We start from the raw sequence: 17,697 nt of genomic DNA, 5'->3' as shown, positions 1-17,697 counted from the left end.
GCCCAGAAAGCAAACTGAATCCTGTGTTGTATCAAAAGAATCAAAGGCAGCTGCTCAAGAGAGGCGATTCTGCCACTGCTCTGGTGAGACTTCACCTGGCATACTGGCTCCAGCTCTGGGGCCCTCAGCACAACAAAGACATGAACCTGTTAAAGTTTGTCCTGAGGAGAACCACAAAAATGGTCAGAGGTCAGAACACCTCTCCTATGAAGAAAGGCTGAGAGAGTTTGGATTGTACAAACTAGAGAAGAAAAGGCTCCAGGGAAACCTTATCATGGTTTTCCAGTACTTAAAAGGAGTTTTTAAGAAAGACAGAAAGACTTTTCACCAGGGCCTGTAGAGTCAGGGCAAGGAGCAACTGTTTTAAACCGAAAGAGGGCAGATTTTGATTGGATGCAAGGAAGAAATATTTTAAGATGAGAGTAGTGAGACACTGGAATGAGCTGCCCAGAGAAGCTGTAAAAGTCGAATTGGATGGGGCTTTGAGCATCTGGATCAAGTGAAAGCTGCCTCTGCCCATGGCAGGGGGGTTGGAACTAGGTGGTTTTTGAAGGTTCCCCTTCCAACCTAACCCACTCTATGATTCTGTATTTACAATAGTACTGAGATGTGATAGGACTAGGGGGAATGGAATGAAGCTAGAGGTAGAGAGATTCAGGCTAGATGTGAGGAGGAGGTTCTTCACCATGAGAGTGGTGAGACCCTGGAATGGGTTGTCCAGGGAGGTGGTCGAGGCCCCGTCCCTGGGGGTGTTTAAGAGCAGGCTGGATGAGGCTCTGGCCAGCCTGATCTAGTGTGGGGTGTCCCTGCCCATGGCAGGGGGGTTGGAACTAGATGATCCGTGCGGTCCCTTCCAACCCTGAATGAAACTATGAAACTATGTTCCTGAGGGTGCACAGACCATTATGAATCTAGAACTGGGTTCTGAACAAGATCTTATACACATCCAAATATTTTAGCTGCCAAATTTGGAGACTGTAGTCTTCCCTCAGTATCACAGTATCACCAAGGTTGGAAGAGACCTCAAAGATCAAGTCCAACCCATCACCACAGACCTCATGACTAGACCATAGCTCCAAGTGCCACGTCCAATCCCCTCTCGAACACCTCCAGGGACGGTGCCTCCACCACCTCCCTGGGCAGCTCATTCCAATATGTGACCTTTCATGTCTATGCAATATAATTTTATTAGAAACCATGTTTTATAAACATTTCTAACAAACCTTTCACCTTGCATGTCTCACTTTAAAATGTCACTAATAACATTTTCCATCTTATTCGTACTCCACACAGGGTTCTTCTTTGCTCCCTCCCATAAGCTATCTGTAAGATGCTATATCTATACATCTATAAGCTGTTATCTCTAGAAGCTCCCTCCCATAAGCTATAAGCTGCTGTTCTTCCCCAAGCATGTGGCACTTTTCAACTGAACCACTGCAGCTCCCTTCATTAATTTATGACTTACCTTGCTCTTTCTTTTGTTTCTCATGTTCTTACTCATTTTCCTTGCTGGGCACCACGTGTGCTAGGTTCACGATGGGAAAAACAAGGTCTGGTTTCCTTAGAGCTTGTATTATTCACAAATGCTATTAAAAACAACTTCTCTAGCAAAGTTTTCTTCCTTATTCTTCTGCCAGAAAGTGAGCAAAAAAGGTATCTTCAACTGCTCAGAGAAATTAAAATGATCAGTGAACTAATACTATTTTCCTGGGAAGGACACCAAGCACATCACAGTGCCCGACAGAACACTGATGGACCTTGCTCCTGCAATGTCTTCTAACTCCCCAGCCACAGCCCTATCTTGGTGTGCTGCTTTTGGCTGGGATAGGCTAAACTTTGTTCATAGTAGCTGGTATGGACTTTGGTTTGGATTTGTGCTGAAAACAGCATTGATAACCTGGGGATTGTTTCCTTACTGCTGAGCAGAGCTTATACAGGTTCAAGGCCTTTTCTGCTTCTCACAACACCCAACCAGCAAGCAGCCTGGGATTGAAGAAGCTGGTAAGGGACACAGAGGGGACAGCTGACCAAAGGCACAATCAATACCATGTGACATCATGCTCGGCATAAAGACCTGGTAGAAGAAGAAGGAAGAGTGGAACATTTGGAGGAAAGCCAATGCCACTCCAGTCTTCAAAAAGGGCAAGAAAGAGGTTCCAGGAAACTATAGACCAGTCAGCCTCAGCTCCATCCCTGGAAAAACGATGGAGAAGCTCATTCTAGAGGTCATCTCTAGGCACTTGGAAGGGATTTACCAAGGGGAAGTCATGCTTGGCTAGTCTGATAGCATTCTGTGATGTGCTAACTGAATGGGCAGATGCAGGGAGAGCAGTGGGTGTAGTCTACCTTGACCTTAGCAAGGCTTTTGACACTGTCTCCCATAACACCCTTGTGAGAAAGCTCAGGAAGTGTGGGATGGAAGAGCAGAGAGTGAGAGGGATTAGGAACTGGTTACAAAATAGAATCCAAAGAGCGGTGGTCATTGGTGCCAAGTCCCACTGGACAGCTGTAACTAGTGGAGTCCCCCAGGGATCAGTGCTGGGTCCAGTCCTGTTCAACATCTTCATCAATGACATTGATGAGGGGACAGACAGAGTCTGCTCAGCAAGTTTGATGATACCAAACTGGAAGGCTTGGCTGAGACACCTGAAGGCTGTGCAGCCATTCAGTGGGACTTGGACAGACAGAGTGGGGCAAAGAGGAACCTCATGAGGTTCAACAAGGATAAGGGCAAAGTCCTGCACCTGGGAAGGAAGAATAAACTGCACAGGTTGGCAGGTGATCTGCTGGAGAGCAGCTCTGAGAAGAAGGAACTGGGAGTCCTGGTGGACAAGTTCTGCATGGGACAGCAATATGCCCTTGTGGCCAGGAAGGCAAATGGGATCCTGGGGTGTATTAACAGGAGTGTATCTAGCAGATCGAGGGAGGTTCTCCTCCCCCTCTACTCTGCCCCACCTGGAATACTGCATCCAGTTCTGAGTTCCCCAGTTCAAGAGGGACAGGGATCTGGTGGAGGGAGTCCAATGGAGGGCTACTGGAACAGACTGGAGCACTGCCTGATGCGGAGAGGCTGAGAGCCCTGAGGCTGTTTAGTTGGGAGAGAAGACTGAGAGGGGATCTGATCAATGTCTATCAATATCTGAGGGCTGGGTGTCAAGGGGACAGGCTCTACTCAGTTGCACCCTGTGATAGCACAAGGCACACAGGAGATTCCACCTCAACACGAGGAAGAACTTCTTTACTGTAAGGGTCTCAGCACCGGAGCAGGCTGCCCAGAGAGGTTATAGAGTCTCCTTCCCTGGAGACTTCCCAGCCCTGCCTGGATGTGTTCCTGTGTGACCTGTGCTGAGTTCTACAGTCTTGCTCTAGCAGGGAGGTTGGACTCAAAGATCTCCAGAGGTCCCTTCCAACCCCTAACATCCTGTGATCCTGTTTGAAGTGATGGTGTTTGCTTTCCCAAGCAACAATTCCCTGCTTTCCTGGAGGTGGCTGAACACCTGCCTGCTGATGGGAAGTGGTGAATGAATTCCTTGGTTTGCTTTGCTTGCACACACAGCTTTTGCTTCACCTGATAAACTGTCTGTGGCACAATGGATGAGTTTTCTGACTTCTGCTCCTCACATTCTCTCCTTACCCAGACATGAGGGAAGAGAGTGAGTAGATGCCTGGTACTTAGTTGCCAGCTGGGGTTAAACCACAACCTGTGGCCTTTTTCTAAACATGAAGGTAATTTTTAGCGCTGGTAAGTGAACTTATGGACAGCACTGTTACACATTAAATTATAACTGCTAAAGATTAACCAATGCTTTCTCCTCAACTTTGCTCCAGAACCCTAAGGTTTTGCTGAGTATAGTGGAGGTTGCATCAGTGATTCACCGGCCTATCACTCAGCCAGGAAATTCCACTACTGCCAAGTCTAACAAAACAAATGCAATTGGTGGTGAATGGAGCTAAATCCAGTTGGTAGCTGGTCACAAGTGGTATTCCTCGGGGCTCAGTGCTGAGACCAGTCTCTTGAATATCTTTATTGAAGACATGGACAAGGCAATTGAGTGCATTAAATTTTCAGAGGACACTAAGGTGGGAAGGGGTGTTGATCTGCTTGAGGGTAGGAGGCCTCTACAGAGGGACCTGGACAGGCTGGACTGAATGTCCAAGGCCAACAGTAGGAGCTTCAATGAGGCCAAGCACCAAGTCCTGCACTTTAGTCACAACAACCCCATGCAATGCCACAGGCTTGGAGCTGAGTGGCTGCAAAGCTGCCCAGCAGAAAAGGGCTTGGGGGTGCTGGTTGACAGCCATCTGAACATGAGCCAGCAGGTGCCCTGGTAGCCAAGAAGACCAAGAGCATCCTGGCCTGTTGTTGCTTCTTGTTACCAGCAAGACTAGGGAAGCAACTGTTCCCCTGCACACAGCAGTGTGGCCTCACCTTGAGTACGGTGGGGCCTTTACTACAGGATGATATGGAGCTAATGGAGCGGATCCAGAGAAGGGCAACAAAGCTGGTGATGGGTCTGGAGAACAGGGCTGGTGAGGAACAGCTGAGGGAACTGCAGGAAAGGAGGCTTTCTACAACTACCTGAAAGGAGGTTGCAGCAAGGTGAGGGGTTGTTCTCTTCGTCCTAGTAACAAGCGATAGGACAAAAGTAAGTGGCCACAAGTTGCATCAGGGGAGGTTTAGATTGGGTATTAGAAGAAAATTCTTCACTGAAAGAGTTATTAAACACTGAAATAGGCTCCTCAGGGAGGTGGCTGAAACCCCATCCCTAGAGGTGCTTAAAAAACAAAAAGATGTGGTGCTACAGGGCATGGTTTAGCACCAGACGTGGTAGTTAGATGATGGCTGATGATCTTAAAAGTCTTTTCCAACCCAAAGGATTCTGTGATTCCACACATATTAACCCATTTCAGACTAGGTTATAAATTGCTTGAGACTAAGATAAGTTTTTCCTCACAGGATGATAGAAAATCTAGCAGAAAGGGAAATTAGCATTGTTGATTTTTTTTCCTCATACAGGTTTTTGTCTGTTTGTTCACTCTTTTGTGGGGAACAATACAGAAATCACCATTCCAGTCGGACAGGAAAAGCTGGGCACTGGGAATCTTAAATGTGAAGCTTGTGGCTAAATGCTTTCTAAGCCCACCCCACCCACTTTATCCCAAACCAAAGAATCAAAAGACAAGATTTCTTTGATGGATAAGCATTTGATTTGATGAATATTAAAGAAATCACACATTGAGCATTTACCAGTCAGGAAATTCAGGCCCTCATCAAGCCAAATCTAACCCCACTATTTCTTATAAGATGAAGACTTCAACTCTCTGCACAGTAGTGCAATAGTTCCATATTGACATAACTGTCATTAAGCCAAATCCTGCCTGCCAGCATGGAAATTTGATACAACCTGCCTTAACTGCCTCTTTTTCAAACAGTCCATACACTACTGCCTCTTTTTCAAACAGTCCATACACTGCACTCATTGTATATGTTCAGTACAGAAAGAACCTAGTATCCATATTCAGGTTCTGTGAGCAAGGAGGCATTCAGTTCTCAGCTTTAGTTCAAACACCCATCCCTCCTCAAGCATGCCAGAGTGCAGTGCCATGAGCTGGAGCACTACCCAAACCCAGCTCCTGCAGATGCATCGTTCCAGTGAAGGAGCTTGATTTAAGGTACTGAAAGGCTGGACTCTGAACAGAGCCAGGATTTGGCCACAGCTTACACTTGTGCTATTTATGAATTACTAATCGAGTCCGAGTGCTTCAGGCAATGCAGCTACCTCCAGTCAAGGTGACCTACTCTGAGCAGAGTAACACAAACTACAGTGATCCTACAATGAAAACAAACCTGTAGCTGCTGCAGAAAGCTAGCAATTCCAAATAAAAGCAGACAGCTGTACAGTGTACTGAGCTGGTATGAATGCAAGACAAGAAGGTTCAAACAGTCAGTGGCATAACCTTGAATTCCTAACCATCTTATGTTATCATTCTAGGTCCTAAGAGGTACAGATCCTAAGAATTTCCTCTCCTTCCTAGAGGCAGCCTCTACGGGTGTGATCCAGCTGTGCAGCTTCCCAAGTTCCTGTGCAAGCAGCATGCATGTGGGTCTGAACTGAAGCCATGGGTGAAGAATAAGGCCTGGTGGCAAGCAATTAAAAAATAGTTTCATAGTTTCATAGTTTCATTCAGGGTTGGAAGGGACCACAAGGATCATCTAGTTCCAACCCCCCTGCCATGGGCAGGGACACCCCACACTAGATCAGGCTGGACAGAGCCTCATCCAGCCTGCTCTTAAACACCCCCAGGGACGGGGCCTCGACCACCTCCCTGGACAACCCATTCCAGGGCTTCACCACTCTCATGGTGAAGAACCTCCTCCTCACATCCAGCCTGAATCTCCCCACCTCCAGCTTCATTCCATTCCCCCTAGTCCTATCACTACCTGATATCCTGAGAAGTCCTTCCCCAGCCTTCCTGTAGGCCCCCTTCAGATACTGGAAGGCGACAATTAGGTCTCCTCAGAGCCTTCTCTTCTGCAGACTGAACAGCCCCAACTCCTTCAGTCTGTCCTCATAGGAGAGGTGCTCCAGCCCTCTGATCATCCTCGTGGCCCTTCTCTGGACACGTTCCAGCACCTCCACATCCCTCTTGTAATAGGGGCTCCAGAACTGGACACAGTACTCCAGGTGGGGTCTCACCAGGGCTGAGTAGAGGGGGAGGATCACCTCCCTCGACCTGCTGGCCACACTTCTCCTGATGCAGCCCAGGATCTGATTGGCTTTGCGGGCTGCAAGTGCACACTGAGAGCTCATGTTGAGCTTTTTGTCCACCAGCACCCCCAAGTCTCTCTCCTCAGGGCTATCCTCCAGCCAGTCACTGCCCAGCCTGGATTTGTGCCTGGGATTGCCTCGACCCAGATGCAGGACCCTGCACTTGCTCTTATTGAACTTCATGAGGTTGGCCTGTGCCCACCTCTCCAGCCTGTCAAGGTCCCTCTGGATGGCCTCCCTTCCCTCCAGCTGGCTGCTGCACCACACAGCTTGGTGTCATCAGCAAACTTGCTGAGGGTGCACTCAATGCCACTGTCCATGTCACCCACAAAGATGTTGAACAAGACAGGTCCCAGGACTGATCCCTGAGGGACTCCGCTTGTCACTGGCCTCCACTGGGACATGGAGCCATTGACAGACACTCTTTGGGTGCGGCCATCAAGCCAGTTCCTTATCCATCTAGTGGTCCACCCATCAAACCCATGTGTCACCAGTTTGGAGACCAGGATGTGGTGGGGGACAGTGTCGAAGGCTTTGCTCAGGTCCAGGTAAATGACATCAGTTGCTCGCCCCTCATCTATTAATTTTGTCACCTGCTCATAGAAGGCCACCAGGTTGGTCAGGCAGGATTTGCCCTTGGCAAAGCCATGCTGACTGTTCCCAATCACCTCTTCACTATTCTTTTGAGCGAGTAGTGACTCCAGGAGGATCTGTTCCATGATCTTTCCAGGCACAGAGGTGAGACTGACTGGCCTGTAGTTCCCTGGTTCCTCCTTCTTGCCCTTTTTGAAGATGGGGGCAATGTTTCCCCTTTTCCAGTCTGTGGGGACTTCACCAGACTGCCAGGACTTTTGAAATATAATAGAGAGGGGTTTAGCAACCTCATCTGCCAGTTCTCTCAGCACCCGTGGGTGTAACCCATCGGGTCCCATGGACTTGAACACTTTCAGGTTCTTCAGATGATCACGAACCTGATCTGCACTTACAATGGGCAGTTCTTCCTCCCCGTCCCTGGCTTTGACTTCCATAACATCAGGAGTGTGGCTAGAGGCCCTTGCAGTGAAGACTGAGGTAAAGAAGTTACTAAGTACCTCAGCCTTTTCCTCATCACATGTGACCATGTCACCATTTTCCTTTCTGAGGGGGCCCACACCTTCCCTAGTCTTCTTCTTCCCATTAATATACCTGTAAAAGTTCTTAGTGTTCCCTTTAATCTCCCTGGCTAGATTCAACTCAAACTCTGCTTTGGCTTTCCTAACCAGGACTCTTGCTGCTCGGGCAGCTTCCTTGTATTCCCCCTGTTCTACCTGTCCTTCCCTCCACTTCCTGTAGAGTTTCCTTTTAAGTAATAGTGTGTCCAGTAGCTCCTTGCCCATCCAGGCAGGCCTCCTAGCATTCTTCCCTGCTTTTCTCTTTGTTGGTACACAGAGCTCCTGGACACAGAGGAGGTGGTCCTTGAATACTGACCAGCTGTCCTGGGTCCCTCTTCCCTCCAGGGCTTTGTCCCACGACACTTTGGCTAGCAGATCCCTGAAGCGATCAAAATCTGCACGCCTAAAGTCTAGGGTCATGAGCTTGGAATACTTCCTCCTGATTGCCCTGAGGATGTTAAATTCAACTGCTTCATGGTCACTGCAGCCAAGGCCGTCTATGAGCCTCACATTGCTTACCAGCCCTTCCCTGTTGGTGAGAACAAGGTCCAGCATAGCACCATTTCTTGTTGGTTCCTCCACCATTTGGAGGAGGAAGTTGTCTTCTATGCAGTCCAGGAACATCCTGGATTGCTGGTGCCTTGCTGTGTTGTCCCTCCAGCAGATGTCCGGGTGGTTGAAATCACCCATGAGGACCAGAGCTTGTGACCTGGAAGCTGCTTCTATTTGCCTATGGAGGGCCTCATCTGCTTGGATCTGCTGGTCAGGTGGCCTGTAGGAGACCCCCACAGTAATATCTTCTTCCCCTGTCCTGCCTTTAATTTTGACCCATACACTCTCAACTAGCTTATCATCCCTCCCCAGTTGGAGCTCCACTGATTCCAACTGGCTATTGACATAGAGGGCAACACCTCCTCCTCTCCTTCCCTGCCTATCCTTCCTAAAGAGTTTATACCCATCTATGCCTACATCCCAGTCATGGGATTCATCCCACCAAGTTTCAGTAACAGCCACTATGTCGTGGCATCCCAGCAGCACAGTGGCCCTTAACTCATCCTGTTTGTTGCCCAAGCTGCGCGCATTAGCATAGAAGCACTTCAGCTGGGCTGGCCCTGTCCTCCTCTTGTGCCAAATCCCCTCGGTTTCCACAGAATGTCCTGATGGATCATTCGTGGCTTGCCTCAGGGCAGCAAGTTGAGAGCCCTTACCAGCTCTCCTTCTCTCTACTGCTGGTGAGCTGCCCCTCTGTTTGTCACCAGCCAGCAGGAGACTATTAACCCCTTCCCCCTTCAAATCTAGTTTAAAGCCCTATCAATGAGCCCTGCCAATTCCTGCCCCAGGATTCTTATCCCACTCTGGGACAAGTGTGTCCCATGAGTTGTTTTCAGCTCAGGTGCCTTGAAAACCAGTCCATGATTGTGGAACCCAAAGCCCTGTTGATGGCACCAGCCCCTGAGCCATGAATTGATCTGTCGGCCCTTCCTCAGTGTGTCCTCATCCATTGCTGACGTTAGAGGGATGGCAGAGAACACGACTTGAGCCCCTGATCCCTTTAGCATTTGCCCTAAGGTTCTGAAGTCTTTTTTAATAGATTGTGAGCCTCTCATTGTTACATCGTCACTGCCCACCTGAAAGACCAGCAGTGGGTAGTAGTCCGAAGGACTCACAAGGTTGGGAATTCCATCTACAACATCTTTTACTTGGGCACCAGGGAGGCAGCTGAACGCTCTATGAAATGGGTCTGGTCTGCATATTGGGCCCTCTGTTCCCTTCAGTAGGGAGTCTCCTGTAACGATGACCCTGCGAGGTTTCTTTTCTGGGTAAGTTTTGATGGCTGGCCTGAGGCAACCTGTCATTGGTGCAGCTTCTGACCTTCTTGAGTCCTCGACCTTACCAATGACCTGTTCCTCCTGCAGAGCCTCATACCTGTTCTGTAACTGCACTGGAGGCAGTGTGCTGCTCAAAGTAGCAGACTTCCTTTGTTTGCATTTCTTCCGTCGGGCAGAGACCTGTTCCCATTGGCCCTGCTCATGGGGGTTACTACAGGGAGGTTGAGAATCTTGCTTCTGGGAAGGTATCAAACTCCCTGTTCCCCTAAGTGTTACCCCCTGTTCTGGTTTAGAAGAGATTACATTATGGGAATTGTCAATTTTCTGCTCGCCATCTCTTCTAGCTCTTAGCCTTTCCACCTCTTCTTTTAGTTTGACCACCATGCTCATCAGATCACTGACCTGCTCACACCTGAAACAGGAGCTGCTCCCTCCAGCCTCCATGTCGAGTGCCAGGTTCCAGCACTCACTGCAGCCACCTACCTGAACATCTGCATCCTTGTGTGTGGTCTCTGTTTGGGTGCCCACTGTCCTTCTGCTAGCCTTTGCTCTAGTGGTCACCATCTTGTAGTAACCACCCTCTCCACACGGCTTTTTTTTTTTTTTTTTTTTTCCCCCTGTCAGTGAGAAGGCTGAGCTGCGCTGCTCAAGCTGCGCTGCTCGAGCTGCGCTTCTCAAGCTGCGCTGCTCGAGCTGCGCTTCTCAAGCTGCGCTGCTCAAGCTGCGCTGCTCAAGCTGCCTCTCTCCTCAGCCACGCGCTGGGTTCTGTTTGGTTTGCGCGCGGTCTCCGCGGCAACCCCTCCCCCAGCTACGTCACTGCCCTCCGGCAGGTAGGCAATCCGAGCCCGCTGCCCCTCCTCCTCTCTTTGGAAAGTCCCAAGCCACCAGCCCCTTACCGCCTGAAAAGCAAGGGAATCAAAGCCAAAAGCCAAACTCCCAGAGCTGCGCTTCTCAAGCTGCCTCTCTCCTCAGCCACGCGCTGGGGAGAGGCATAACTTTTTCTAGCAAGCCTGTCCCAAAGGTCAACTATGTCTTAGCCTCATGTATCACCGCCGGATCTGGAACTGTTTTTAAGCAGACACATTTCCCTAGGTACATGGTTCAGATGATCCCTGCCTTTTTCTCACTATTGCAAACAACTAGCAAAAGGAATTAGCCTGTGCAGGCAGCTTGGAAGACTGCTAAAAAGATAGAGTCACTACTAACAATACACTGCTCTAAATAAAACAATTTCATACTGACTACCACTGTAGTTTTCCTCCAAACCAGTATTTTTGATATACATTGGATTTCTACAATCCAGACCACCAAGCACCCCAAACCAAGGGATCCTCACCTCCCAGAACCATAATTTTCAATCACAAGTTTTCACAATGCCTAGCAAAGTACGAGCGAAGCATGAGATACAGTTTCTGAAGGAAGAAGTTCCTTTTTCCAGCATTGGCCTTTTTTAAGATTCAGCTGGACAGGATGCTGTCTACACCATAGTTTTACCAAGAAAGGTTGGAAGAGACGATCCTTGACGTCCCTTCAGACCTGAAATTCTGTGATGCTGTGACTGTAACTCAGTTTCTGCACAGCTATCACCTTCCTCAAACTCCGAGTCTCTTCGATAAATCTGATGCTTCTTACTCTCTTATAAAATCATGTGTCACAGAGATAGTCTCCTGCAGCAAACTGTCTATACAGTGACAGTGTTTGTGGAGCTGATCCTGTGCAGAGGACGGCTGAACAGGCCAGCCTCAACTCAATCCACACGCAAAGAGTTCGGATGAATCAAGCATAATGCCAGTGGAGAAAGGCAACCCCATAGACTCCGTGAGAAGCAGTCCACCACCTAATGCTCATCCTAAATCCCACGTTGCCAGTCTGCACATATGCTTTTTGAAAAGCAAAGGCTGCCTTAGATTCCTGCCCTGCTGTGTAGAGGCTCTCATGGCAGATAAGCTTCTCACGGCAGCCTTCAGTCAGTTTTAGAGAGGTTTGCTGCCTATGTTCTTTATGTCCTAAACAACACATCCGTCCATTGCAGAAAGCAGTCTCAGACTTCTCCACCCAATCATTACTTAAAAATCTTTTATCTGGTACCCAATCCTCATACTGATTTAAAATACACTTTATACGAGCCAATAAAATGAAACAACTTGAAGTACCTTCTGGTGCTTATCTTTCACCTTCCTGCCTATTCCATATAATGTATTATCTTCATTATGTTCGTTATCTCTGCAGCTTCTGATTTTCCGACTTCATGGATAAGCTCTGCACTGCTAGAGCACTTCTCATTTCCAACCCTCAGTATGAAAACACTTATACATCAAGCATTTGTTAACTTCACATCCAGCACTACCATCAGGCATAGCAAGCAGCACCCGCGCCTCCACCGAGAAGAAACGCAGCAAGTGAGGCACAACCTTAGCCACAATGACAGAAGCTGCCGACCAGACCCGTGTTCTTTCCCAACTTCACAGACAGCTGCTTCCCCACAGGAACTTCATCTTCACCCCTCCCCTCCCTCTTCTCCAGACCATTCCATTTACATTTATTCTCAGCATCTCTTCAATCCCACCCCAGCCTGTTTCCACAGACCTGCTTCCCACCCCATCCACCGCCTCCAAGCGTCTCTCCCTCCCACATGGAAGGTCTCCCTCATCCATAACCCTTGCACCGCTCGCTCCGGGGCAGCCTCAGCCCGGGGCAGCCTCAGCCGGGCTCTGCTCTTCCCAGCCCTGGCCCCGGCCTCCCACCTGCAGCACCCGGCCGGCGGCCCAGCTCGCCCCTCACCGCCGGCTCGGCTCCCACCAGCCACCCGGTATTTCCGGGTCCCGCGGTCCCGTCCCGCAAAGGCTCCGGCTGCAGCCGTGGCCCCGCCCGCTCCGTTCCCAGGGCCGCGGCAAGCAGCGCGCCTCGCCCATCACGAACCCCTGAGCCGCCGTGGCGTGGAGCAAAGCGGTAGCCTGCCCGTCTGTATGGGAGCTGGGGGCCGGGTTTTCGGCTGGCGGAGGTGGGACGGGCCCAGGGGGCTGTGGGGCCAATGCCGTGGCCGAAGCGGCGGCGGGGGCGGGAGGAGACCCTTGCCAAATGCAGAGCCCCCCCGCTGCGGCTGGCACGGGGCCGACGCTCGTGGCGCTGCGGCGGCCGTTAGGGCAGCGTCGCGCGGAGCGGCGCCGCCGATGGGAACCGCGATCCCCGGGCGCTCGGTCGCCGCCGGACAGGCGGGAAGGCAGCGCGCTGCGAGAACAGGCTGTGAACGGGACGTGGCCGCGGCCACTGGCACCGGAGTGGAATCCGTCACCAGTGTATTGAAGAAGAGCGAGGAGAGTGCGAGCTGTGGAGGAGGGCAAGGAGGCTGGGGAAGGGCCTGGAGAATAAATCTTGTGAAGAGCACCTGAAGGAGCTGGGGATGGTTAGTTTGGAAAAGAGGAGGCCGAGGGGAGACCTCATGGCTCTCTACAACTACCTGAAAGGAGGTTGTGGAGAGGCTGGTGCTGGTCTCTTCTCACAGGTCATTAGTGATAGAACAAGAGGGAATAGTCTCAAGCTGCAACTGGGTAGGTTTAGGCTGGACAGTTGGAAGAATTTTTTCCCATCAGGAGAGGTCAGGCATTGGAATGTGCTGCCCAGGGAGGTGATTGAGTCCCCAAGCCTGGATGTGTTTAAAGGTGGTTTGGATGTGGTGCTTGGGGCTGTGGTTTGGGGGTGAAGTTTGTAGAGTAAGGTACTGGGTTGGACTTGGTGATCCTGAGGGCCTTTTCCAACCTGATATTTCTGTGATTCTGAGTTCAGATATGGACTGCTCAAAGACACTCTCACTGGGTATTCCAAACCCCTATCATCGTTGGTAAGGCATGGGAAACAAGAGAGGTGCCTGAGCACTGCAGCACTCAAGCCTTCAGAAAGGGCAAGTAGGAGGACCCGGGTCACTATAGACTGGTCAGCCTCAGCTCCATCGGAAGGGTGATGGAACAACTTATTCTTGGCGCTGTCCTTAGGCATATCAAGGACAAGAAGGTTATTGGGAGCAGCCATTGTGGTTTTACCAAGGGGAATCATAAACTTCTTTCTGTTTTTAATCTAAACAGATTGTATTAGTCATGTTTGACCAACCTGATAGCCTCCTATGAGGACATAACCAGGTGGATAGATGATGGCAGAGCAGTGGATGTGGTTTGTCTTGATTTCAGTAAAGCATTTGGCAATGTCTCCTACAGCATCCTGATAGCTAAACTGAGGAAGTGTGGTCTGGATGATCAGGTAGTGAGGTGGATAGGAACTGATTAAAGGAAATAAGTCAGAGTTGTGGTGAATGGGACGGAGTCTGGTTGGAGGCCTGTGTCTAGTGGAGTCCTTCAGGCATCAGTATTGGGACCAGAGCTGTTCAATATACTCATCAACGACCTGGATGAGGGCACAGAGAGCACTGCCAGCAAGTTTGCTGAGGACACCTAATGGATGGAGTGGCTGACACAGGAAGGTTGTGCAGCCATTCAGTGAGACTTAGGCTGGAGAGCTAGGCAGGGAAAAATTGAATGAAATACAAGGGCAAATGTAGGGTCTTGCATCTGGGAAAGAAGAACCCCTGGAGCAGTATAGGCTGGGGACTGACCTCTTGGAGAGCAGCATTAGGGGAAAAGGACCTGGGGCTCCAGGTGGACAGAAAGAAGGCCAATTGCATCGTGGGCTGTGGTCAGTAGGCTGAGGGAGGTTCTCCTCTCCCTCTTGTCTGCCCTGGTGAGGCTGCATCTGGAATGTTGTGTCCAGTTCTGGGCCCCTCAGTTCAAGAAGGACCTCAGGGAACTACTTGAAAGAATCCAAAGCAGAGCCACAAAAATGATTAGGGGAGTGGAACGTCTTCCTTATAAGGAGAGCCTGAGGGAGCTGAGGGCTCTTGAGCTTGGAGAGGAGGAGCCTGAGAGGTGACCTCATTCATGTTTATAAAGATGTGCAGGGTGAGTGCCAAGAGGATGGAGCCAGGCTCTGCTTGGTGATGTCCAGAGATAGGACAAGGGGCAGCACGTGCAAGCTGGAGCATAGGAGGTTCCGTGGGAACATATGGAAAACCTTTTTCACTGTGAGGGTGGTAGAACATTAGAACAGGCTGCCCAGAGAGGTTGTGGAGTCTTCTTCTCTGGGGATAATAAAAACCTGCCTGGATGCATTCCTGTATGACCTACTCTAGGTGCTCCTGCTCTGGCAGGGGGCTTGGATTAGATGATCTTTCAAGGTTCTTTCCAACCCCTAACATTCTGTAAGATCTCATTAGGCAAAACTCCTTTATGCTTCAGCTTGGTTTGATTCCCTCTTGGTTGGCAAATGGGAGTGTTTACTGTGCAGCATATCAAAAACAGGTGAAATGCTGGCCCCACAGAAGGTGGTAGCAGAACTTCAAATCTATTTCATCAATTGCAGTTGCAAACCATGAGAGACAAGAATATTACCAGTAAATATAATTTTAATACCAGGCACATGTTTGATAGGACATGAATTAGAAGGATGCTTTAGGAGAATGTACTTTGTTACCACCAAACTCGCCTAGCCCGTGGCTAATGCTGATGTGGGAGCTGTAGGAGTGGCAGGACAATGGACACACCACTACTGACAAAGTGCCTGAACAGTGGTCACTGCAGCAACAGCAGGTGGCTCTGGCAGCTCCAACATCATTTAGTGCAGGGTGTTCCTCAGTACTAAAATGGGTCACAGCCTTTCTGTGATGACAACTACCTGTACCTGCAGCATCTGTCTTGAAATTAAATGTGCAGATGGATCAGGTAGCACAGGTTAGAGTAACTACTTGAGAAGAGGTGCACAGATAATATCAGTTTGACGAACTTCACTAGATTTCCATTCCTTCCCAAGGAATGCTTTGGTTTTCATCAGCTTCTAGCCTGATCTGGGACATGTTTCCTCATACAATTCTCCACAGAACTCTGGGTGTTTGGAATCAGTCTGAAGAGAGTTCAGCCTTGCTTTTGCTCGGTTCATTCCCATGGATTATTTATTTGGGTGGTTTTGTTTGCTTTGCAACTTCCATATTGAACTTGCATTTGATTACAATAGAGACTAAAACCAATACTCTGGTATGACTTTAGCATCTTCTGTCCCTTGGAGAACTGCTTATCAGATGCCTGTGTTAGCCTCATTTTATGGATGACAACCTGGCATGGTGCTCAGTTTGTGTGTATGACAATTTGTTTGAACCTGGTTAATAACCAAGTCTTTTCTAAGCCTTTGTCACACCAGTCAGATTTATGAGTGGTATTAAATCACATTCCCCGTTGGAAATACAAATAAATCAAGTAGGTAGGGGTTACAAATATGTTCTCTTAAAGTGATGCCTAAACCACTGACAAAACTAATGATATCTACTACAGACTAAAACCAAAGGTAAAGCAAGGAGAGGCTTGACATACTAGGTCGATGTACAACATAACAGCCAAGTAACATCTGCCAATTTGAGTTAAGGATTATTTCTTCTTTTTACATCAGCTAATTATTCTAATATTACTGAGTATAATCCATGTCTAGGATGCCAAGCAACTCTTCAGAAGTTCATATAGACCACTTGGATGTAGCAGAAGAGAGCACAAAGGCACTCAAAACACTGAACAAGAGCAGGAGTTGGGGAGTGGAGTGTTTCCCAGCAGAGTTCTATAAAAAAAGAGAGAGCAATTTGATAAACCACGTTAAAAATAGTTCTGTTACAATTACAAAATCATAGAAAGTTCCAGAGAAAACTTTTTCTCTTCACCCCATCTCTAATGTGGGCAACTTCTAATGTTAAAAGGGCATGTGCCACAGCTATGGTACAGGTGAATCCACAGGTGTTTAGCTTTTAAGTGATAGGTAGTTTTTAAGTGATAGGATCAAAAATATTGAACATGATGTGGCCCCCACCTCTCCTCATTAAATGTGAACAGTTTCAAGAACAATGTGTTGCACATGTGTTCTTCAGCATTTATACAGAGACAGGAAATCTGAGTATAAGCAATGCCTTCAGTTTTCTACAACATGCATAGGAAGAAGCCAGTAGAATGTAGAAGGAGAAATGCTTACCACTTGACTGCCACCTGAGCTAGTTGAATTCTGAAACCAAACAAACAGATAAGTCTAGAAATGTTCCCACCCAATGGTTCTGAACACAGCTTTGCCTTTGAGCAACAAAATGTTAATAGCCTAACCCACAGCACAGGTTAAAGTTCTTCAAGAGGAAAGTGGTTTTGCATAGATAAATAATTTTTAGTTACACTCTATTGTGTCTTACATCTGAATATTTCCAGCTAAAATTGATGACAGGACAAGAGTCTATTATTTTTCTCTCATTCCATTATCTTTTTCCCTCGCTACAGTTGAAAAAGGATGTTAAAAATTAGCAAGCATTATGGAAAAAAAAAACCACAAAACACAAACATGAAACCAGAGAACCTGCCAGTGAAAACCTCAACAATCTAGCTTGTGAAAAAAAAATGAAGGATTAATTGAGCAGAGCCTATAAAATCCACACAGAGAACAGGAATTTAAACACAGAGGACAGCAAAATGTAACAAGAACACTAAAGAGGATGTGAAGCAAGACAGGTTCAGATTTAAAATGTAACTGATACTGAGATAGCTTTCCCAGGCTGAGGTGGAATTTTCACAGTTGTTTCTTGAAATATGCTCTAACATAAATGGAACTAATACAGAATATTATCCTCAGACCAAACCATCCCCAATTGCTTGATCAAGCACTCAGCTTCTTTGTTTACTTAGAAAAGAAGATGAAAACACTACAATTCAGATACAGATAAGACATGATAAGTATTCTCACCTGCTTCCCAGAGTAAGTGCTTCCTTGGTAGCCCTGTAAAGTAATTATAAACCATTTATTTTGATTGTACCAGATTCTTAGTGAATCATGTCCCAGGCACTGGGGTGTCTGTACTGAAATGTGTCTGTAATAGAGCAGAGCTAA

At 48.3% G+C, this 17,697-nt stretch overlaps 2 protein-coding genes across 35 annotated transcripts in view; both read right to left on the bottom strand.

The window, feature by feature from the left end:
• Positions 1-12,660, bottom strand: part of SLC35A3 (solute carrier family 35 member A3) — a 41,469-nt gene extending 28,809 nt beyond the window's left edge. The window contains exon 1 of one of the 3 annotated variants that reach the window (XM_068140569.1): positions 12,495-12,660. Coding sequence is in view for 2 of the 3 variants with exons in the window: in XM_068140570.1 (XP_067996671.1) it covers positions 1,466-1,501 (36 nt within the window). In the remaining variant the exon portion in view is untranslated. Of the gene's footprint in view, positions 1-1,465; positions 1,847-12,494 lie in introns of those variants that run through there. The other 2 variants (XM_068140570.1, XM_068140568.1) reach the window with 2 other exon arrangements.
• Positions 12,661-15,181: 2,521 nt separating this feature from the next.
• LOC137442196 (hornerin-like) overlaps positions 15,182-17,697 on the bottom strand; it is a 75,098-nt gene continuing 72,582 nt past the window's right edge. For 31 of the 32 annotated variants that reach the window (XM_068140533.1, XM_068140545.1, XM_068140550.1 and 28 more), the window contains 3 exons: positions 17,554-17,586; positions 16,801-16,830; positions 15,182-16,395 (listed from right to left, as the gene is read on the bottom strand). In XM_068140533.1, coding sequence (XP_067996634.1) covers positions 16,297-16,395; positions 16,801-16,830; positions 17,554-17,586 — 162 coding nt within the window. In that variant the 3' untranslated portion in view covers positions 15,182-16,296. The remainder of the gene's footprint in view (positions 16,396-16,800; positions 16,831-17,553; positions 17,587-17,697) is intronic. The other variant, XM_068140537.1, reaches the window with a different exon arrangement.

Source organism: Melanerpes formicivorus, unplaced genomic scaffold (assembly GCF_026170545.1).
Source record: "Melanerpes formicivorus ecotype bairdi unplaced genomic scaffold, bMelFor1.0.p_v2 SCAF_7, whole genome shotgun sequence".
NCBI lineage: Eukaryota > Metazoa > Chordata > Aves > Piciformes > Picidae > Melanerpes > Melanerpes formicivorus.
Note: the sequence above shows the minus strand (reverse complement) of the source record. Positions and strands in the feature narration are given on the sequence as shown.